The 23,112-nt window shown below is 38.6% G+C and overlaps 1 protein-coding gene across 2 annotated transcripts; it reads left to right on the forward strand.

Annotated features, from left to right (window-relative positions):
- Positions 1 to 995: 995 nt before the first annotated feature.
- UBXN8 (UBX domain protein 8) lies at positions 996 to 23,112 on the forward strand. 2 transcript variants are annotated; one of them, XM_057696724.1, is made up of 8 exons: positions 996 to 1,100; positions 4,268 to 4,390; positions 7,214 to 7,281; positions 11,026 to 11,148; positions 12,980 to 13,114; positions 15,102 to 15,143; positions 20,588 to 20,662; positions 22,460 to 23,109. In XM_057696724.1, the coding sequence occupies exons 1-8, from the start codon at positions 1,013 to 1,015 to the stop codon at positions 22,628 to 22,630; spliced, it is 825 nt and encodes a 274-aa protein (XP_057552707.1). In that variant the 5' UTR covers positions 996 to 1,012; the 3' UTR covers positions 22,631 to 23,109. The 2 variants fall into 2 exon arrangements, with proteins under 2 accessions (XP_057552707.1, XP_057552708.1); XM_057696725.1 differs by lacking the exon at positions 15,102 to 15,143 and having other exon boundaries at positions 22,460 to 23,112.

Consider the following 23,112-nt stretch of genomic DNA (forward strand, 5'->3'; position numbering starts at 1 on the left):
GGGTTCCACAGCCCCCTGTGCGCATCCTTTTCACAACACTCAGGCACTGTATATATCTGTTTACAGGGCTGTCTTTCCCACTAAACTGACTTTCTGAGTTTCTTGAGGACAAATTCCGTAACTTACACATATTTGAGTCTCCATGAGTCCTCCAGTACCAAACTGCGGGGCTCAATAAATGTTAGCTGAACTACACTGACGGGAGGGAAAACAGATGGCTGGGTCAGAAAGTGAACTTTCGAAGCAAGAAAACTTGTAAATTGCGAAGATGTCCGTAGCTTCATTGCGTTGCAGATTGGCAGAAGAGCCATAGAGGTGAGTCGCGGGATGGCACTGAGGTCAGAGAACTGTGAGTTAAGTCATTAACAATAACACCCGCAGGCAAAGCTGACGAGAAGAGGGGCAAGGGGTAGCGGGTCTCCAGGATTAGGTGCCAGGCCCCACTCCTGAGTCACGTTCCCGCAGGAACCAGAGACCGTGGAAGGGGCCAGAGACCGTGGAAGGGCCGGGGACCGTTACGGCGATAAAGAAGGTGCTTCTGCAGAGTGGGATGCTCAGTTGTCCGACCCCAAAGCCCACAATCACCCACTACGGATACAAGGCCCAGGGCCAGGCTGCCCCCGACAGGGTCAACACCCGAACCCTTTCTCTTCAGATTCATCTTACTCTTGAGCTCTTTCTCACAGTCTCCAGAGCCCGACGGCCGAAGGCGCAGGTGCCGTCAGCCTCGCCGGAGCGCGTTTTGCTTTCAAGGAACTCGGCTTAGACAGGCGCCGGGCGAGGCCATCTCTCCTGGACGTCACGTGACGTGAGGAGGTGACCTGCATTTGTTCTAAGGGTACAGATTATGAGCTCAAAAACCTGGGCTCATTTCAGTCTGACCAACGACCCGGCTTTACGGTCTAGCTGTCTCCTCAAATTCCTCCCTCAGGCAGGGCTCCACTCCACCTTCCAAGGGGAGGTGCAACCGGAAGGGGCGGGCCTTCCTCCCGGAAACGAGGCCCCTGCCACTATGGCTTCTCGTGGGGTTGTTGGCGTTTTCCTCCTCTCTGCTCTCCCCCTCTTGTGGCTGGAGCTCCAGCGTGGGATTCCACATCTGGGTACGTGTTGGATTGTTCTCTTTTAGTGCTCACACCCGGGTGAAGGCCCCGTGAACATTGCCTAGAGTTTCCGTTTCCCACCTGCGTCGCCTCTGGGCAGCTTTGACTACGACTCCCAGGCTGCACCGCGCCTGTCTCCCTTTTCCGGTGCGGGTCCCTGGGAGAGGAGAGACTTCCGCCGTCTTGGGGGCGCCGAGTCCACTCAGCGCGAAAAACCTGTCCAGGTCTAGCGAGGTGTTGCGTGAAAGGGAGCAGAGCCAGGAAGCACAGGAACAAGCACATACACGGCTTTCAAATTGTGTTGAATGCTCGAAATAAACAGGTTGCTGTGATGTAGGCCTACTGAGGAATTTAAGCAGAGATCTGAGTGATAAGAAACCACCGCTTTGAAAAGCCAAGGGAAGACATTCCAGACAAAGCAGTTGTGATGTGTTGGAGGAAAAGGGTGAAGACCGTTGAGGCTGGATGGAGGAGACTAAGAGGGAGATTGGCTCAAGATAGCAACATTCGTTGAGCACGTACTGCAAACCAAACTCTACGTGCTGTTTGTTCATCATCTCATCCGCTTTACAATCACAGAGTGTGGCTGCTGTTATAATCCCTGTTTTACAGTTGAGGAAGGACCTGAGATATGAGGAGGTTGGGTTCTGTGTGGAGAGCGTTTTGCAAGGAGGCTACAGTGGAAGCAGTGAGGCGTGTCAGGCTTCCTAAGTAGGCTAGTCGTGATGATGGTTGGCCTGAACTAGGATAACAGAGGTGGTGAAATGCGCACAGCTTTTGGATATTAGCCAAGTAGAATCAGCAGGATTTGTTGATCGGTTAATGTTTGGGGTGAGGGAAAGGAGAGACTCAAGGATGACTCCTACACGTGAGGTTGAACAACCCCAAGTTGGTGGTGATAAAGGGAAAAATGAAAGGAAACTGGTGGACCGGTGGAGAATCAGTTCGTTTTTGGACATGTTAGTGGTCAGTTTGCATGCCTGTCTCCTTCCTTAGACTCAGTTCTAAAATTAAGAGACCGTGATGAAACTTCGCTTTGTGTATTTCCTCTCTTTCTCCCTACCCCCGATAAGCCGGGTACCCAGAATGTTGCTTGAAATAAGAAATTAAAATGCTTTTTAAAAAATGTACAGAAATGCTCCAGAAGTCTCAAGTTGTATTGGAATCCAAAAAGACCTTTATCCAAATGATATACAAAAATGTTAAATTCACACTTATTCCAGAATTTACCTGTTCCCTTGCTGTATAGAATTCACCCTTACTCTGCTCATCGAGAATCTTCTACTTCGCATTAATATTTGAGTCACTAGTCAGTGAGAAGGTGGTTACTCAGGATTGCAAGGACGACCTGTTCACACGATCAGCTCTGAAACCAGGGCAATATACTTCTTGAGGGCAGAGACCACATCTATTTTTTTTAATTCCCATCACTTATAACAATGTCTAATTTAATAAAAGTAGGTCTAAAAATCTAGAAAATGCAAGTGGGCACCTGGCAGCCTCTCCATCTAGTTTCTGACATTTTCACTTTACCCCTTTCTCCTAGAATCCTCTCTCAGTTGTGAACTGATGGTTGTCTACTTTGGTTTCTTGGTAGTGGTTCTGCAAACATCCAGAAAGAATGTTTAAATCTATTTTACAAATCATACATGTCAGTGCAACAGCTGCAGGGCTAGTGAGGTGTACTTGCAGATACTCATACTCTTAGCTGGAGCTGCTAATTGAATTACCGAAGGGAATTCAGACGTGTTCATTCACCTGAGCTGTATTTTTGGACATATATTGAAAAATGATCCCTTTCTTTTTCTACTCTGTAAAAGCCTTCGTTGCCGGTACATTTTTCCTTGTATTTAAGCTAAATATTTTAATGCTGGTTCCTCACATTTATTATCCTTTGAAGTGCTCTGCATATGGGCTCTTGAGAATAGGTAGAAACAAAACAAAACCACCCCAATTTAATTTAAAAAATTTTTACTTGAGAGGTGTACACATAAATCTAGTTCTTTCCTGTTCCTGTCTGACGTTTGAAATTGCTTGCTTGTTAGAACAAAAAGCAATATCATGGAACGTAAATCCCTTAACGCGATGGTTTCTCTAAATACCAATACCCTGGGTATCAAATTACCTTTGAAATGACCAGTTACCCTAGATTTAATTATGTGTCATATTGAACAATACCTGAATCAGGAGTTAATGCTGGCAAAGGTTGGAGGAGCTGTAATGCAGAGAGAGAGAAAAAAAAAAAGCAAACAAAAAAACTTCTCTAAACAACTTTAAATTGCTTATTTTTTTTTAAAAGTCATATATGTAAACCATATATATAGTTTTCACTTAAAAACAAAATATTTAAGTCTGTGTATATAATTGCTTCTTTACTTTTTAGTTAATTAACTGTCAACCCCCATCACATTGGTGAGATGGTTCCTCTATACCTCTGCCTGGTAACTTTTGAGAATTTACAAAACAAAACTAAAAATTCCTGGAGGATAGAAACCATTTTTAATCCAAGTTTATATCTACACTCCCTCACCACTGGCAAATTGTATGACACAAAGTAGGTACTTGTTACATTTTTGCTGATTAATTTTCATCTTGGTTCTTCAAATAATACAAAACAAAGTACTGAATTTTTACTTTTTCTCTAGGCAAACATGTATCTAGTCATTTTATTTACAAATGGTGAAATAAATATTGAGAAATAGAGAAGTACAGAGTTGCATAATTTAACTGTGAGAAATAGGAATGTAGTGTTTCAGTGAGAGTGACTGTTTTTAAATAGAACTAGAATTTGGTAAGATGATACTAACATGATTTAATTCCCAATTATGTGGATCATTTTCTTTCCTTCTCTGGGCAGAAGGGAAACCAGAATTTAGGCATTATTGGTAGTTGTATATTTATAACGTAGCCAGTCACTCAAATTATACTTATATTCCTGAGACATAAAATGTTCTAGAATCGTCTTCTGAAAACTTGTTCTGGTAATGACAGTCATGATGAATTTTGGCACCCAAAGGAAACTATATGAAAAAATGGAGACAGTTGCATACCTTAACATTGACTGTACTTCTCTAGTGTAAATAATCTTCTAATTTGTTAATACTTATTAGTATCAAGAAAAATGTTCTGAATTGTAACTGTAATTTTTTTTTTTTTAATTTTATAAGGAATCAAAGATCTAATTGTGCTGTGTGGCCGGATTTTCTTACTGCTTGCTCTCCTTACATTAATTATTTCTGTGACTACGTCATGGGTTAACTCATTTAAATCTTCCCAAGTTTATCTGAAAGGTAAGTTTATTGTTAATGCTACCCTTTTATACTTTGCTGCTGAAATGTCTTTCCTTTGTTTATTCTGGAACTTTCCACAATAAGAATCATTTTACCATTAATTTGTGCTGTACAATTTCAAGGTAGAGTAATTATTACAAATTTAGTTACAATTTTGAATGAGCTATAATTCCCGGTATTTTTTATGAGAAGTTGTACTTTTTTCTTGTATATACATTTGAAACTATATCATTTCCAACTTGGTACACTGCACATTTTCTAATTATAAATTGTGGTTTTGTGCAGCTTAATTGCTATTTAGTATGTACAGCTTATAAACTGTTTTGCAAATGGTAAATGTATCTACCATTAAGATTAAGAGTTAAAGATAATTTATTTTTCATTCCATTCTGGCAGTTTTTACTTACTTATATCTTATGTGTAGTTAAGTGCTCTTAATTTTAGGAAACCATGCTTATTCTTAGTTTTGTTTTGTTTTTGCGATACGTAAAAGTTTGTGTTAGAAGCCTTTTAAGACAATATTGTAGTTCACGTCAGAACAGATGAATCCTAAAACGAATGCCTACATTCTTATATCCTGTTAGAAAGAAACTTTCCAGTAGTGAATTTGGTGCATTATATTCTGTTTTACTGTTTATTTAAATGTAAATAAATGAAAGGAAAATCATCTGCATTCAATCTGTAACCCTTTCAAGTTAACTGAATAAAAACATAATCCTAGAAGCTTACACTACTCGACCCAAACATAAAAGACAATGTGGATGTTTCCAGGTCTCCCAGTCATAGATTTTGGAAATTTTTTTCTTTCTCCTTTTGTCATATTATTTGATCTCTTATATACTTCAGATTATTCAGTTAGAAAATTAAAATGACTCGTAACTTCTCTTAAAAACCTTGTATTAAATACATTTTGATATCAGGAGGATATTCACAGCATACATTAAACTATCAAGCAAGTATTCTGTGTTTTATAAATAGGGAGATGTGCACTTGACATAGTTTCCATATTCAAGTTGTACCTTTGTATTGCTGGAGTGTAAGTCATTTTGGTACATTTATAGGTTGATAATTTTGAGACATAATCATCACCGAAGGCTAAAACTGCCTAATAAGTAATTAAGACTATTAATTATTGTCAGTTTTTCTTCAAATGAATAAAAAAATCAGTTTGCTCACACTTTCTGTCTTCTCTACTGTCATCAGATATTGGGGTACAAGACTTCAGATTTATCCCAAGCTTTAACCCTCCTTATTTTGTGAAGGTTTACTAGATGCAGTATGTTAAAAATTCAGAAGTAATCAGTTCTCAGTGGCTTTGAGGATTAAAGTTCCCTTAATCCCTACTATTGATTTATTTAAAAATATATTATTTGAGTCATAGATACAGAGAACAAACAGGTAGTTGCGGAAGGGGAGAGGGGTGGGGAGAGGAGAGAAATAGGTGAGGGAGATTAAGAGGTACAGACTTTCAGTTACAAAACAAATGAGTCACGGGTATGAAACATACAATGTGGGTATATAGTCAATGATTATGTAAGGTCTTTGTATGGTGACAGATGGTATGTTGACTTATCCTGGTGATCGTTTTGTACTGTATAGAAATATTAAATCACTATGTTGTGTACCAAGATAAGAGAGTAAATCCTAAGAGTTCTCATCATAAGGAAAAAAAAATTTTTTTTTTATTTCTTTAATGTTGTATCTACATGAGGTGATGGATCTTTACTGAATTTGTTGTGGTAATTATTTCATGATGTACATAAGTCAAATCATTATGCCATACACCTTAAACTGTACAGTGCTGAATGTCAATTATATTTCAATAAAACTGGAAGAAAAAATATATCTATATTCTTTGACTGAGATCACTAAGTCTAACTGATCACATTGCAAGTGAGTGGCCAGACTGGGCCTTCTGCTTTCCTGTGTGCTTTACTGCCCTAATCTTTCCTTAATAAATTTGAGGAAATGTTTACTACCAAGAGATAAAGTTGGCAGAAAGGAATGCTCCTATTTAAGGAACCAGCCAGTTTCAAGGATATATTTTCCTAAAAGATGGATAATTTCTCAAGAGAATATAGTTAAATGAAATTCATTATACCCTCCAAAAAAAGGTCCACACAACAGCAGAGATCCCTTCTTTAAAAAAAAAAAAATTATTTATTTATTTATTGCCACACCGGGGGCAGCATGTGGGATGTTAGTTCCCCCACCAGGGATCAAACCCATACCCCCTGCATTGGCAGCATGGAGTCTTAACCACTGGACTACCAGGGAAGACTGAGATCTCTTCTCTTGATATTCAGTGTATTATAGCCTTATATTGCTTCAGTTACTGTAGCATTGCGAAACATGCCCCATGTTTGGGATCTAGGCATGTTGCTTTTACTGTCATGTCCAAGGGTGACCAAATGTCTGCAGCAGAGCATTGCACACTTCGTATGCAGGAATGGGCTTCTGTGCTGTGCCTTGGAGCTGCTAAAACACTATTAGGCACCTGCAGAAAAAAACCCACCGTCATTATTCTTGAAGTCTACTCACCAAAGCTGTAACACACGATATTAATAAGTTAGAGAATTTTTGTTTCAGAACAGACTTTTTCTTACAGATTGACATTCCTTACGGGAAGAAATTTATTGCAGATTTCTTTGTTTAAACTGTCTGTGTGTATCTCATTTTCATTATTTGAAAAATACAGTCTGTTTTTTTGAAGGCTTTTCTCTCCCAAAATGTAAAGATCTACAGACGATTTTCAGAGAAAACAGCATTCAACTTACTTGATACTTGAAAATTAAAAAGTACTTTTATGTTTTGATGTCTTAGAAGAAGAGAAGAATGAGAAAAGGCAAAAACTTGTGAGGAAAAAGCAGCAAGAGGCACAGAGTGAAAAGGTAAAGCATACGTTTTGGAGAGTATGTAGAGATTATACAAAAATATCTGGTCTGTTGCTTTCTGTTTTTGTGTTCAGATTTTTTTTTATTATTGAGGTCAAATTCTCATGACATAAAAGTAACCATCTTAAACTGTATAATTCAGTGGCCTTTAGAATATTCACAACGCTGTGCAACCACTACCCCTGTCTAGTTCCAAAACATTTTCTTCACCCCAGAAGAAAACCCCATACCATTTAAACAGTTACTTCCCCATTCCCCACTCCTTCCATCCTCTGGCAACCAGCCATCTGCTTTCTGTTTGTATGGATCTATCCTGAATATTTCATACAAGTGGAATCATACAACATGTGACCTTTTGTGTCTGGCTTCTTTCACTTGCCTAATGTTTTCCAGGCTTCATTTATAGCATATATCAGTACTTCATTCCTTTTTTATGGCTGAGTCATAGTCCAGTAGATCAAAATTTGCTTATCCATTCACCCATGGACATTTAGGTTGTTTCCACCTTTTGGCTATTGTGAATAGTGCTGCTATGAACATTTGTGAGCAAGTATTTGAGTACCCATTTTCAGTTCTTTGGGGTATATACATAGAAATGGAATTGCTGGGTCATATGGTAAGTCTGTATTTTAACTTTTTGAGGAATGGCCAAACTATTTTCCACCCTCTCTATACCATTTTATATGCCCACCAGCAACTTCTGAGGGTGTCAGTTTCTCTACATCCTCACCAACATTTATTATTTCCACTTCTCCCCCCCAAATACTCATCATAATGTATATGAAGTGGTGTCACATTGTGGTTTTAATTTGCATTTTCCTAATGACTAATGATGTTGAATATCTTTTCAAGTGCTTGTTGGACATTTGTATATTTTCTCTGAAGAAATGTCTAAGTTCTTTGCCCGTTTTTAAACTGGGTTGTCTTTTTGTTGTTGAATTAAAGGAGCTCTTTATATATTCTGGATACGCAACTCTTATCAGATATCTGATTTGTGAGTATTATCTCCCATTCTGTGGATTGCTTTTTCATTCTCTTGATAGTGTCCTTTGATGCACAAAAAAATTTAATTTTGATGAAGTCTAGTTATCTGTTGTTTTGTTGCTCACGCTTTTGGTGTCATATCTAAGAATCCATTGCCAAATCCACAGTCATGAAAATTTACCCCTATGTTTTCTTCCAAGAGTGTATAGTTTTAGTTTTTATATTTAGGTTATTAACCCACTTTGAGTTAGTTTTTGTGTATGGTGTGGGATGGGAGGCCAACTTCATTCTTTTTCATGTGGATATCCAGTTGTCCCAACAGCATTTGTTAAAGAAACTATTCTTTCCCCATCAAAAGCTCTTGGCACCCTTCTTGAAAATCAATTGGCCATAGATATATGGGTTTATTTCTGGGTTCTCACTTCTGTTCCACTGGTCTGTCTGTCTGTCTGTCTATCTATCTATCTATCTATCTATCTATCTATCTATCTATCTATCTATCCTTGTGCCAGCACCATACTATTTTGATCACTGTAGTTTTTTAGTAAGTTTTGAAATCAGGAAATGTGAGTCCTCCCACTTTGTTCTTATTTTTCAATATTGTTTTGGCTATTGGAGCCCCTTGCAGTTCCATAAGAATTTGAGGATTGGCCTTTCCATTTCTGTAAAAAAGGGCTTTGGGATTTTGAGAAGGATTGCACTGAAATCTGGAGATTTCTTTGGGTAGTATTGACATCTTAATGATATTTCCTTTTTTGATTTTTCATTGCTAACGTATAGAAACACAAATGATTTTTGTGTGTTGATCTTGTATGCAGCAACTTTGCTTATCTTTTATTAGCTCTAGTGGTTTTTGTGTGTGGATTCTTTGGAATTTTTTAAAATATTTATTTTCATTTATTTATTTGGCTGCGTTGGGTCTTAGTTGTGAAATGTAGGATCTTTCATTGCAGCTTGTGGGCTTCTCACTAGTTGTGGTGCCCGGGCTCTAGAGCTCACGGGCTTAGCTGTCCTGTGACATGTGGGATCTTAGTTCCCTGACCAGGGATCGAACCCTCGTCCCCTGCATTGAAAGGCAGATTCTTAACCACTGGACCACCAGGAAGTCCCTACTTGACGTTTCAGCAGCAGGATACTGTGCGTGGTCCCTGCACACAGCACCACCAAGGGGGTGGGCAGACCACCTAAGCCACCCCTCCAGCCCTCCTCTCACTCTATTTAAGGGACCAGCTCGTCCACCTGCTCCTCAGGGAGTGAGCAAAGGAACTTCTTACTTGTTCTCGCTCCCGGGTGCTGCAGCATGAGTCCCAGTAAAGCGTTGCCTGAATTTCTCTTCTGGCCTCTTACCACTTTCTGTTAATTAGAATCCAAGAACTCGGGTTGGTAACAATTGGTTGATGAATGGTTTCCCCAACACCCCCAGTATTAGCTCTGCCCCTCACCCTGTGTCCCACCATGGTACCTGGTGTCTCTCTTCCTGAGCTGTTTCAGTCTGTGGAGGGCATGGCTGGCTTCCTGTTGTTATCCTCTTTTGCAAGCACCTAGGTTGCAGTTTTCTCACTCACATCAGTTACCACTCCCCTAGCTTTCCTTACAGGTAGTGGTTTGGGGAGTTACAGTGTTTCTTTGTTTTTTACTGGTGATGGAATTTGGGTTTCTGTTTCTTATTCCCTTGGTTGTTTTGGGGTGATTTTTCAAGAGGTAGGGGAGGCAGAGATAATTTCTCTGTGTTATTTTAAAACCAGAATCTCCATTTCTTTTGAGGCTAAAAATATTTTCTACTTTACCATGACCGAGCAGCATTAAATTAACACTCTTCCAGACCAGTTCATGCCTTGGGCATCATGCCTTGAACAAACTGCTCTGGCTTTAAGTTCCTGGACGTCAAGGGCCTTGTCCTCTGCATCTTTGTATTCCAGCCCCTTGTAAGTTTTTGTTGCACTGAAAACACATGAAAGGACACGTAGGCAGACTGCCATACAAGCAGAAGTATAGAGAATTTGTTTTTATTTACATTAAGCACAAGTGCAAATTTTTAGAGAGTGATACAGAAGTGGAGGATGTTGCTTTTTTGGCAGAATTAAATTAGTGTAAAAACACCTTTGCTTTCTTTTTTTTTTTTTTTTCTGATCCTTATTGGCGTATAATAGCTTTACACTGTTGTGCCAGTTTCCGCTGTATAACAAAGTGAATCAGTTGTATTTATACATATATCCCCATATCCCCTCCCTCTTGAGCCTCCCTCCCACCCTCCTTATCCCACCCCTCTAGGTCATCACTCATCATTGAGTTGATCTCCCTGTGTTATGCGTTTGCTTCCCACTAGCTATCTGTTTTATATTTGGTAGTGTATAAATGTCAATACTACTCTTTCACTTTGTCCCAGGTTCTCCTCCCCCGCCCACCCCCCACTGCCCCCATGTCCTCAAGTCTGTGCTGTACATCTGCATCTTTATTCTTCCCCTGCCACTGAGTTCATCAGTACCATTTTTTTAGATTCCATATATATGTGTTAGCATACGGTATTTGTTTTTCTCTTTCAGACTTACTTCACTCTGTATGACAGGTTCTAGGTCCATCCTCCTCACTACAGATAACTCAATTTCATTCCTTTTTATGGCTAAGTAATATTCCACTGTATATATGAAAACACCGTTTCTTACCTGGTTCTTATTTACAACTTTATAGACAATGTGAATAAAATCTTAGGAATGTTAATGTCTAGTAATAACACCTAATTTATTTTTTTTGAAACAGGTCAGCAGCTACATAGAGAATGTTCTAAAACCACACCGGGAAATGAAATTGAAAAAGCTTGAAGAACGCTTTTATCAGATGACGGGTGAAACTTGGAAGTTAAGCAATGGTCATAAACTTGGGGTTAGAAAATATTATATTTTGAATTCTGCTGTTGCTTATGTTTCCTTTAGCATATATTGATTTTTTTTAAATTGCAAATGATTAGTCCAGTCTATTTTTTAAGTCTTTATTAATAATGATTGTATATCATTTTTTATTTAGCATGTTTGTATGTCAGATGTTTAAATGGTGTTTAGTGTCTAAAGAGCATGTAACTTAGATCCTCAAAAAGCTCTAACATAAGGCAGTCTTTGAGAAAACGGTTGACTAAATCACATCTTTTATATGAGGGAATTCAGATCTCTAAGGTATTACAAGCTCACATTACATTCATCATGTTTGGCTTTGTTTTTGTAAAGCCAAATTGACCTTTGACTCTTTTTTTCCTTTGGCATTGAGTATGAATTTTGTCATTTGCTAGTGGAAGTTTACAATATTTTCTTACAGAGAAAAAAGCATATTCATAAAGGAATTCAGTTTTAGAAGAACTGGCTGCAGATATTTTTGTGCAATATCCTTTCTGTCCCAAAGACTTTTCTGTTTTCTGGTTTTGTTTGTTGTTTGCTTTCTGTTTATACTGTACGTTTCACCATTTTGTAAAGAAAATGATCCAGTAGAGGTAAACAGGATTCTGACTGTGAAGCAGAATGTTTGTATTCATTTCATAATGGTAAATACGTCATAAAACAGTCAAGAATGGATAATAAAATTAATGTGAACGATGGCAACATAAAATGCAACTACTCTGTGTAGTGACTTCACTTCTGAGTTGAGTTTGTCTTCTGTTAGTTTTGTATGTTAGACATTGACAGCCTGACCTTAGCCTGCCACGTCTCTTTCTGAAATGGTCACGGTGTGAATTAGTCATTCTGTCCCTTGCTTTTAGGCTGTGTCTCCATGGTACTACTAGTATATATTTTAACCTAATTAGTGGGGACAAAAGAAAGCCAAGGAGAGAGTAGACTGTTGGTGTTATGACCTGAGACTCTGGGAAGGAAAGTGTATCCATCCCTGATCCAGCCCCTAGTTTGCAGTGAGGCAGCTGAAGTTTGGCTGCTTAGTTGTTGAGCATCAGTATCTCTTGACTCCCATTCCCCATGCTCCTTCCCCCAGATTCTCTTAGCATAAGGAAGTGGGGAAAACAGCCCACCAAAATGGGTGACCATTTTCAGTCTGATAGAACTTTTCAAAGGTCAGTACATGTAGAAAAAAGACATTATTGAACTGATAAGTATGTATTAGAGAATTTGACATTTAAGTGATCTTGCTAAAGAAAAGGTTTTAATAGATAATATTAATAAAAAGTAATCTTTATGATTTCTGGAATAAAATCCCTTCCCTCCTAAAGTGATTCATTCAAATGGAAGATCAGAGTTTGAATTTGAGAACTAAAAAATATATATATATATAACAAGATACTAGGGCCACCCGCAGCTATGGAAGTATTGCCTGGTCACATGCGTAGACCTGTGTTTTTACATACACGTTCTATTTTCACAGCCTTTTAAGGCATAATCCCTTGTACTGCCTTGCTTCCTTTACTGAAGGCAGGAAAGGATATCATTCAGGTTTTCTTCTTTCTTCAGTCTTACTGAAAAAGTTAGGGGTCAGTTAAAATGGAATGGTCCCTCTCAGCCTTGTGCTGTCAGAGGGAACCCCAGAGCTGGATAAGGGTAGTTTCTATGAGATGTTAATTAAGTTTCATGTTTTTTCGCCTAAGGAGATAATGTTTTAAATTTCTGGACCTAATAATGACTTAATTATATGTTTTTACTGAAATGCCATCAGGGTAAAAGAAATAACCCCTGTAAATAGAGAGCATCTCTTTAGAACTTGTCTTGTTTTCACCCAGGGTGATGAAGATTTGGGGCTTGAAAGTGAGAGTCAGACATCTGAAACATCAAACAGAGAAGCAGCAAAGAGACGGAATTTGCCTAAGCCGTTAACCAGAGCTTCACCACCCGCTGAACAGCCCACACAGAAGAAGGTTCGGTACTTAATGCCTGCTCACTGAGCTGTATCCCTGTGCAGCAGGAATATTGTTCTGTGGGTGGAAGTGTTCTAATGAGGGAAGATTAGGACTGGCTTTTTTTTTTTTTAACTATTTTCACAAGTATAAGACATTTTATTTTGGTCAATTATGGGTGTTTTTTTCTTTTTAGTCATCTATTTTATAAATATTAATGTATATATGGCAATCCCAATCTCCCAATTCATCCCCCCCCCCTTGGTGTCCATATGTTTGTTCTCTACATCTTTGTCTCTATTTCTGCCTTGCAAACTGGTTGATCTGTACCATTTTTCTACATTCCATATATATGTGTTAATATACAATATTTGTTTTTCTCTTTCTGACTCACTTCATTCTGTATGACAGTCTCTAGGTCCATCCATGTCTCCACAAATGATCCAATTTCATTCTTTTTTTATGGCTGAGTATTATTCCATTGTATTTATGTACCACATCTTTATCCTTTCGTCTGTTGATGGGCATTTAGGTTGCTTCCATGAGCTAGCTGGCTGTTGTAAATAGTGCTGCAGTGAACATGGGGGTGCAAGTGTCTTTTTGAATTACAGTTTTCTCTGGGTAAGGACTGGCTTTTAATCCCGATGGTGTCTTCATCTGGATTCATTAAGCTTCAGCTTCATTAAGAATCACTTTTCCTGTTTAATATTAATATTAATGTTTTGAACCAAACTCTAGAAGGAACCTAGGGAGATAAATGGTGTTAAACTTAGAAAATACCTCTTTTTGAGTAAATCATTTAATTATGTAGAAATGAAAAATGTTATGCTTACTAAGGGAAATATTGCTATGGGAGCTGAGACACGATGAAGCTGTACTTAATGAGTGGCTAATGTTATTAACGTGAGTGTATCATTGTTCTCAGCAGCCTTTCTAGGGAAGGAGTTAGCAACCATTCACTTTGGAATGATGCTCAGGTTTATTATTCCTTCTTTGCTTTCAAATCTTTAATCCCTAAGTTGACTATGATTTGGAGCTGGTTAAGGCTGAAATAAGTCTGTTTTTATTGAGTCTTAGGGAAAGCTAGTAGGCTATCTAGTCCCTAAAAGTAGTTTCTAATATATTGCTCTTCAGCCTGAGGTTTCCTAGTCCCTTCGTGGAGCTTGAGGATAAGAATCAGGTCATTGAATTATTTTTAATGTTTCAAAAAGATCTGGTGAGCTCTGCAAACTAGTTAACATGTCAAGATTCTTTGCTTTTGTTAATAGCACAGATCATCTCATGCTGATGGTAAATGTTGGTTGACTATCACATATGCTTTTGATACCAAAGAAAAACAAATGATTTATTTAATAAAGACAGTTAATGTCTGTTAGATAAAATGTTATAAAACATGGAATCTATGGTATTAAGCAAACAAAAAGCATCCTTGGAGGTGAAGTTGTTGGTAACAAGTGTTTCAATGAGAGAAAATGGTCTGTACATCTGATTTTTTTAATCGAGTAACAGAAATAGGGAAACGAGGATAAATCATGAAGGCACCCAAAGTGAGTAGTGGCTATCCAGTCCCCTGGAAGGCGCTGGTGAAGAAGAATGTATATGCACCCATCTTGAACCTAAATAATTTTGGGGCTTTACTGAACTTAATTTTTATCCTCTGTTTCTTTAAGTAGTACATTTTAATGTAATATCTTGGAACAGCATAAACACAGAATTCTTTAAATGTGTATAGATTGGTAGCTGTCATCTCAGATCCCCTTTTGTTTTTTGTTTTTTCAAATCCTGTTTTTATGATCTATTGTTAGCACAGAGTTGCTTATTCAAAAATATGTATTCATTGAGTCTCATCCTCATTGTACACGTTTTATAAATGTATACTGAAAGAAAAGATTTCATTAAGCATGGATATGTCCAAACTCTATATTGAAGGGAACTCTTCTTGTTGAGGTTATTTTTTTCTTCTTCAAACTGTTTACATTTCTGTTACTAAATACTTACTTTTCTTTAGGTTCTTAATTTACCTGAAGAACCTCCTGAAACAGCTGAAGAAGTAAGCTTATTTTTTTTCCTTTGAAAATTAAATATATTTTCTATTTTCTTTAACATGAAGTAAGTACGTCTTATCTAAATTTGGGTTTAGATGGGAATTCCGTGGCCAGTGGTTAGGACTTGGCACTTTCACTGCCAGGGCCCAGGTTGGATCCCTGGTCAGGAGACTAAGATCCCACAAGCCACTCAGCATGGTCAAATAAAAATAAATAAATAAGTAAATAAGTAAATAAATAAATTTGGGTTTAGAAAGAAAAGACACCATAATACTTATATGATTGCAGCATGATTAGGTTTTGTTTTGAATATGGGGTAATATCACACTCCTTGGCTTGAGTCCCCTTTTGGAAGCCTGCTATCTGCTGAAGTTGTGTTTTTAAAGCCCTCCCACTTCATCAGGCAGAGATAGGATACTTGGGCTTTTCCAAAACTTTAGGTCAGCAAATGAGTTATGTATTAAAGTAGAATCGAAATAGGCAGATGACTTCAAATTGTAGTCTTCCCCTTAAAAAATGAAGAATGCAGCTACTTTGTAGATGTTTGAATTGAAGGCTGGTTTGCTGTTTGGGGGCAGAGTTGGACTAACCCTCCAGTCTGCGTTGAGCTGCCGTCTGCCCAACTGCTTTGTCATAATCTGTGCTGCCTTCCTGCGGTTACAGAGCCCAGACAGTCGCTAATGTACAGGAGCACGTGTCTTTAAAGCCATGAAGTGGCTTAGGCAAAAGAGAGCCGGATGGTTTTCCATTTCCTAAACCTCAGTGACTGTTACACTTCTGAAAACTAATTTTTTTTAAATAACTTTATGTATTTTTATTTTTTTAATTTGTCAGCTGTGTTGAGTCTTTGTTACTGCGTGCGAGCTTTCCCTAATTGTGGTGAGTAGGGGCTACTCTTCATTGCAGTGCACGGGCTTCTCAGTGAGGTCGCTTCTCTTGTTGCAGAGCACAGGCTCTAGGTGCGCAGGCTTAGTAGTTGTGGTGCACGGGCTTAGTTGCTCTGAGGCATGTAGGATCTTCCCGGACCAGGGCTCAAACCCGTGTCCCCTGCATTGGCAGGCAGATTCTTAACCACTGTGCAACCAGGGGAACTCCCTGAAATTTATTTTTCAGGCAGCCATGGAAGCCATTGGAGGGTCTCATTTTTGTCAACATGTTTGCAACATTTAAGTTTAGTATTTTGGATGCCTGAGGAAAGTCTGAAAGTCATACAGAAATAGAGACAATGAAGTGTATAATCAGCCCCCAGGAGAATCACAGTCCCTGGGAGAAACTCAATTTAAGAAACAACCACATGTCTAATTCCTCCCTGTTATACCCATCAAATCCATACCCGTGCTATGTCTGTCCTGACCCTCCTACATCTTCACCTCTCCTCAAGCTGTGGCTTGGTATCCATGACAACCACTTATAATTCAAGAGTAATTAAGTACAACTCAGGTTGACAGGGAACGCCTTTTAAGAATTTAGTCTGGCTTTAAAGCACATGATGTTACTCCTACAGAACAGCAGTCTGTCACCAAGGGTGCACCTGTCACGAAAGGTGATGGCAGACATCAAGTTGTCAGTAGTCCTTTGAAATTGTACCTTTTGGGGATTATAGGTAGAATGACAGTGTTTTTCTTCAGAATCTCAGGTCTGTGACCCTAAAAAGGTCAAAAAACCTCCACCCAGAGGCAGTTGTTGTTGCTCTCCTCTTCATAAGAGTTATTCAGTCGTTCCATTTTGTTTCTTTTCTACCCTTTTTCTATATTTGATAGATGATATTTTGTGCTACACTCATTAATGTGTATGTCAGAGTAATGGAATTTTAGAGCTGGAATGAACCTAAATAATATCGCATTCCGTCTCCTTACTTGAGGCTGAAGCCACAGGCAGGAGTTTCTGAGGTCCCTACTGGGAGAGCCCAGGCCCCCCTGGCTGTGCAAGAACTCTCCCCTTATTCAGTCTAGAAGCAATACTATCCCTATTTTCTTCTCCCTGCACCTGTTTGCTTCTCCAGTGGCCCTTCTCTGATGTTGGTCCTCTTTGCTCTGTTTTTGGTTAATAAAGTCAGCAAAATTAAGGTAAATAATTGTTACCTGCAAAATCACATGTAAAATGTATGCACTTTAGGGAAATCCCTGGCATCCCCAGTTAGGACTCCGAGCTCTCACTCTGAGGGCCCAGGTTCAGTCCCTGGTCTGGGAACTAAGATCCCACAAGCCCAATGCTGCAGCCAAAAAATAATAATAAATAAAATACATGCTATGTGTGTGTGTGTATAGTATTAATCAGGTACAAGCAAGTTTATATAACATAATGAAGTTTTATGAAGAATGCCACTAATGTATCATGAATACTGCTTGATACTTTTACAGTGTATTCTATTCTGCACTAATCAAGAAAAGCAAATAAGTATTGGAAGATTTTGATTCTATCAGAATCGTTGTTGGGCAAGGCATTTTCCACCTGTGCAGCTGCTACTGCTCATAGATTTCTAAGAATTCAAAGCATAAATTCCTAATTCCCTGCTAACCATTCACCAGCATTAGTTTTACCTCCCTGGATGACTCTCAGTGTCCCAGTCCCTCTTTCAGTAGCACTCCTGTTCTCCTTGACCTTGTTTCCCTGCTCTTGGTCTCATGATCTGTTTCTGGGCAGTTAGCCTGGTCCCTCTGGACATCTCTGCCTGGCTTTTCTGCTCTGTTGTGGTTGGACTGTTTCATAATAAAGTAGACCTTAGCATGGAGTGTGGTCATCATAAAAGTTAAAACAAGAAAAAGAAAGCGTTCTAGTTTGGGGAGTGTGCCTTTCTAACCCATCTGTCACCCTATCACCCTAAAAAAGTGTTTTCAAAGTTAAAAGGGCACACCTGGAGTAGGCGATGAGCCCTGTGCCACAGTACCCAAGATTTTAGGGGATTTGTCTTTGTAAGTCATATAGTCGTATTGTTTCTGGCTTTCTACACAGTACCATTCTGTATTTTGTCAACATCGCAGCTTTGCTCAGGTATCATAATCATGATGTATCATCATACATAAAGCTTGCCCCATCATAACTAACATATTTTAATCCCCAAGCCAAACAACCATTTCATGAGTGCATATGTAAAAGAATAATTTCACTTTTAGGAATACTGGAGGTTATAATTTTTCAGGAAATTCTCTCTTTCCTTATTAAAGTTAGGCCCATTAAGTGTGTCGTGTCACTCATAGGATAGAGGAACATTTTTTTTTTTTTTTAATTTTTTTTGGAGTATACTTGGTTTACAATGTTGTGTTAGTTTCAAGCATACAGGAAGGTAAATCAATTATACATATACATATATCCATTCTTTTTTTAGATTCTTTCCCCATATTGGCCATTGAGGGACATCTTTATAGTTCTGTGTTGCTTGGAAAGGGATTAACATTCATTTTAAAGGTTATTAGAACAGAATGACGTTTTCACTATGTATGTGTGTGTGTGTGTGTATTTCTGTAGATGTAGTAGCTGTGGCTCTATAATAATGATTTCCTCCATATGAGAAAATTCCTGTTATATTGGAAGCCTGCTTGGACTTAGGAGCAGACTAATAGATGAGTGAGCTAATGGCTAACATGGATTTCTGATAGGGGAGCAGGGAATCCGAAACCTAATTAATGCAGTTCTTAAGCATTATACCCTGGGTTTTTTTTTAATTATTTATTTATTGGCTGTGTTGGGTGTTTGTTGCTGCACGTGGGCTTTCTCTAGCTGTGGCGAGTGGCGGCTACTCTTTGTTGTGGTGTGTGGGCTTCTCAGCGCAGTGGCTTCTCTTGTTGAGGAGCACGGGCTTCAGTAGTTGTGACACGTGGGCTCAATAGTTGTGGCTTGCGGGCTCTAGAGCGCAGGCTGAGTAGTTGTGGCACACGGGCTTAGTTGCTGTGCAGCATGTGGGATCTTCCCAGACCAAGGATCGAACCTGTGTCCCCTGCATTGGCAGGTGGATTCTTAACCACTGCGCCACCAGGGAAGCCCCCAACTCACTATATTTTAAGCCTAGTTTCTCTTAAAGCATTTGGCTTTAATTCTCCTATCAGATCATTAAAGTTTGATCTGTAAAAGTTAAGTTTTATTGTTTCTAAAAATAAGCAAAATTGGCTTTTAATCTCTGTTAGTTTGTGATTTCTTTGTTTTATTATAAAACTTTTCTTTGTTTTATTATAAAACAGCTCACTGATTTGGATGTGAATCAAACACCTTACCTACTTGAATGGAAATGTTTTCTACCATGGCTTTCCTGAAGGGGGTGGGTGCTGCTATAAAACCACCATGTCTGTAAACTGTGGTGCCAGCAGAACTCCCAGGATGGTTAGGATAATGTTGACCATAATAGAGGGTTTCCTAATGGTAAATAATTAACATCAGAATTAATGACTAATTTGTCATCTTTTCTTTTTTTAAAATTGAAGTATAGTTGATTTACAATGTTGTGTTAGTTTCTGGAATACAGCAAAGTCATTCAGTTATACGTGTATATATATATACACATATTCTTTTTTATATTCTTTTCCATTATGGTTTATTACATGATATTGACTATAGTTCCCTGTGCTCTACAGTAGGTCTTTGTTGTTTATCTATTTTATATATAGTAGTGTGTATCTGCTAATCCCAAACTTCTAATTTATCCCTCCCCCACGCCCTTTCCCCTTTGGGAGCCATAAGTTTGTTTTCTGTCTCTGAGGCTGTTTCTAAGTTCATTTGTATCATATTTAGATTCCACATATATGTGATATCATATGGTATTTGTCTTTCTCTTTCTGACTGACTTCACTTAGCATGATAATCTCTAGGTCCATCCCACTCCTTTCTTTTTAGAATGTCTTTTAATATGCTAGCACGTTGCGAAGCTCTTTTTAGCTCTATAACTCTTTTATCAGAGGAAGGATTGTGGGGAAGCTCAAAATGTAAAACAGACAAAGCTGCTCCCAGGAGAGGGGGTCACCTAGAGCCCCCGCAACTAAGACCAGCTCCAGGCTCGTCTCTCGTTTGCGTGCATGATGTAGGCGTCGTGCACAGCCTACGATGATGGAGTGGACGGGGTACCTTTCTGTTTCCTTCCAGTGGAGTGTTTGTCTTGTCTGCAGACTCTGAGGTGGTCCTGGATCTTCTTGGCTTGGTAGGTCACTTTCAAAGCCCAGCTGCAGTTTTGATACTGTCTGAGCAGACAGACGCCTTGCATCTCTGGTGTCCTCTCTGGAAGGCTCTGTCACTGGTCTCCTCAATCAGTGGGAGGATGTTTTTCAGGTTCAGGAGAGTTACTTCTGTGTTTAGGGTGAATTTGATCTGGACCTTAATGTTGGCATACAACTCTCAGAGATAAATTCCTACAAAACCCCACGTGAGCTCTTAGAACCATGTCCAGGTGTCTCATAGGAGCAGTCGTTTTGAAACTGCAAAGAGCAGTGGTTGCAATTCTCATCTGAACACTTTTATTCCCCAGGTTGTGACCGTTGCTTTCCGATGTCCAAGTGGGCGTGTCCTGAGGAGAAGGTTTTTTAAGTCTTGCAGTTCACAGGTGAGGAAAATCATATTTGGAGAAATACTTGTGTTGAATTTGGCAGTAGTTTATTCCCATGCAGGGAGGAGGGGTTATCTGTTATCTGTACTCCCATCAGGTGCGGATAAATGGGATTTATGTGTACTCTATGCAGAAATTTGGAGAATTAGGCATGCTGAGCCTTCTCAAACTGCGATTTCTGCCTTCAAATTTTTTTCAGTTCTTTTTTTTTCTTTGTTTGTTTTTTTTTTTTAATTACATTTTCACAGCTTGGTGGGAAGATGCTTTCAGATCTTTAGGAAGCAGCTGGTATTAATTCTGTTCTTATCATTCCTGATGGGTTAGTCACCTCAGCCCCATTGCCTGTGTGTAGTTTTCAGATCATTCTTGAAAGCTTGTTTCTCTTTGCTCTAATAGACTTTTTTTTCTTTTGAAAACAATACTGCGTTCACTAGCAATAATTTGGAAAATATAGAAAAGTAGAGAGAGAAAAATTTTGATCTGACATCAAAGTCAGTTACTCATATCTGAGTGTATTTCTACTTTTAAGTGATTTGAACATATTATGTGTGCATTAAAAATCTAATTAAGTAGTTTTCTATATTGTTGCATTTAACCTATGTTAAGAATACTATAAACCATGATAGAAAATACTGATAGATATGACTAGATAAAGACTTTAAATTCTACAAAGTGCATCAAGTTAAAAATTTGGAAAAATTATTTTTTTTTATAAGGAGCTTCTACAAATCAAGGAAAAGAAATACCTTGGTGGAACGGCAGATAAAGAACATGCAGGATTTCCTAAAGAAGAAAAACCAAGTGACAGATAAACATGAAAACAATGTTTGGCCTCACTTAGAATCAGAGAAGTGCAGGTTAAAATGTCAAAGATTAAAAAGAATAGCACCCAGTTTTGGGCAGTGTGTGGGGAGAACAGGGATTCTTATTAATTGTGCATGTGAATGTAATTTGGACCACTGTTCCTGTGGGATAATTTATCAGTATATATTTTAAGTATACGAGAATTTATTCTTTGGAAATAAGACGGATGATCAAAAGTATGTGTTTATGTAAGGATTGGTTAAAAGAAGGCATATTCACATATTGGAAAGTTATGGCTCCCTGTAATGTAGTATACATTTATTACATGGAATATCAGTAGGTACGTGGATGGTGGTAGAAGTCAGGGATTACACCAGCATCCCCTGAGAACATTCTATTATTCAGTTCTCTTTCTAAAACAGCAAACCATCCTTTAGCAGGCATTGTTTTTAGGCAAAAATAAGTGGAAATGTGGACAATTACTGTGGGAATCTTCATGGCAGGAAATGCAATACATTTATAGGGATGGCCCACTGAATACTGGGTTATCAAAAGGCAGAGTCTCTGGAACCTAGACATGTCTGGTGTGACAGTTCCTGGGTGATTTTGATGTGGACCATTGGCTTAGATTATAATCTAAATGATGTTTTCCCCAAATACTGAACTTTTGTTCTTAACCTTTTTATTGAATAATCTTTCCATTCCCTATGATTGGGGCTTTCCTCCTTGTTAAATGCTTCTGCTCTCTGTAGGTGCCAGTAGTCCCTAGGCCTTCTCTGAAACAAAAAGTATTAAAGGTCATTCACATCTCAAAATTCATAGCATGGTATTTTCCTTTAAACTCAGGAAAGTTCCTTTAACAGGTATGAAAGTTCTGTTTCACAACTCATAGGGGCCTGATTTAACAATGAAAGAATCGTAAAATATTACGGTGATCTAGAGGGACACAACTTCGTATAATATTTGATAACTAAGCTTTTTATCTTTTAGGTCTTGTTTGACTGGATGATGAAAATTGGGTACCACACATCCCTATACAGCCTTTCCACTTCTTTTCCCAGAAGGCCTCTGGAAGTGGAGAGAGGCTGGTCACTGCAGGACATAGGAATAACCGTGGATACTGTACTCAACGTGGAAGAGAAAGAAAGAGAAAGTTCTTAACATCTAGTTAAGAACTGTGAACTACCTGTCCTGCATGCAATCAGTTGTGCCTGTGCGACCTTACAGGACAATAAAGGATTCACATTAAAATTGTGCCATACCTTGAACTCAAGGCAGTGAACACATTAATTTTAGTCTCCATGGAAACCCATGGACATAAAGTATTAGAAAAGGATAGCTCTCCACATAGAATTTTGGGAGTGTGCCACCTTACAGTGTACCAGATGAGAACAAGAGGTAGAACTATATACTGTAAGGTGGTCGTTAATTTGTATTTTTCCTAGCCGATGGCACTTGTCAGTTTCTGCCTCTTCAGTCTATCTTTGCCACACTGAACATGTCACAGTTCAGCCAAACTCTGAAGCCTTCTCAGTGGAAATGTTTATTCTGCTGTATTTCTAGAAATTAAACTTTGAAGACGTTTCAAAGCTCTTTCAAGGCTTTAAAGTTCATTTTGATAGTAAACGTTGTATGTACTAATG

Source organism: Hippopotamus amphibius, chromosome 10 (genome assembly GCF_030028045.1).
Source record: "Hippopotamus amphibius kiboko isolate mHipAmp2 chromosome 10, mHipAmp2.hap2, whole genome shotgun sequence".
Lineage (NCBI taxonomy): Eukaryota > Metazoa > Chordata > Mammalia > Artiodactyla > Hippopotamidae > Hippopotamus > Hippopotamus amphibius.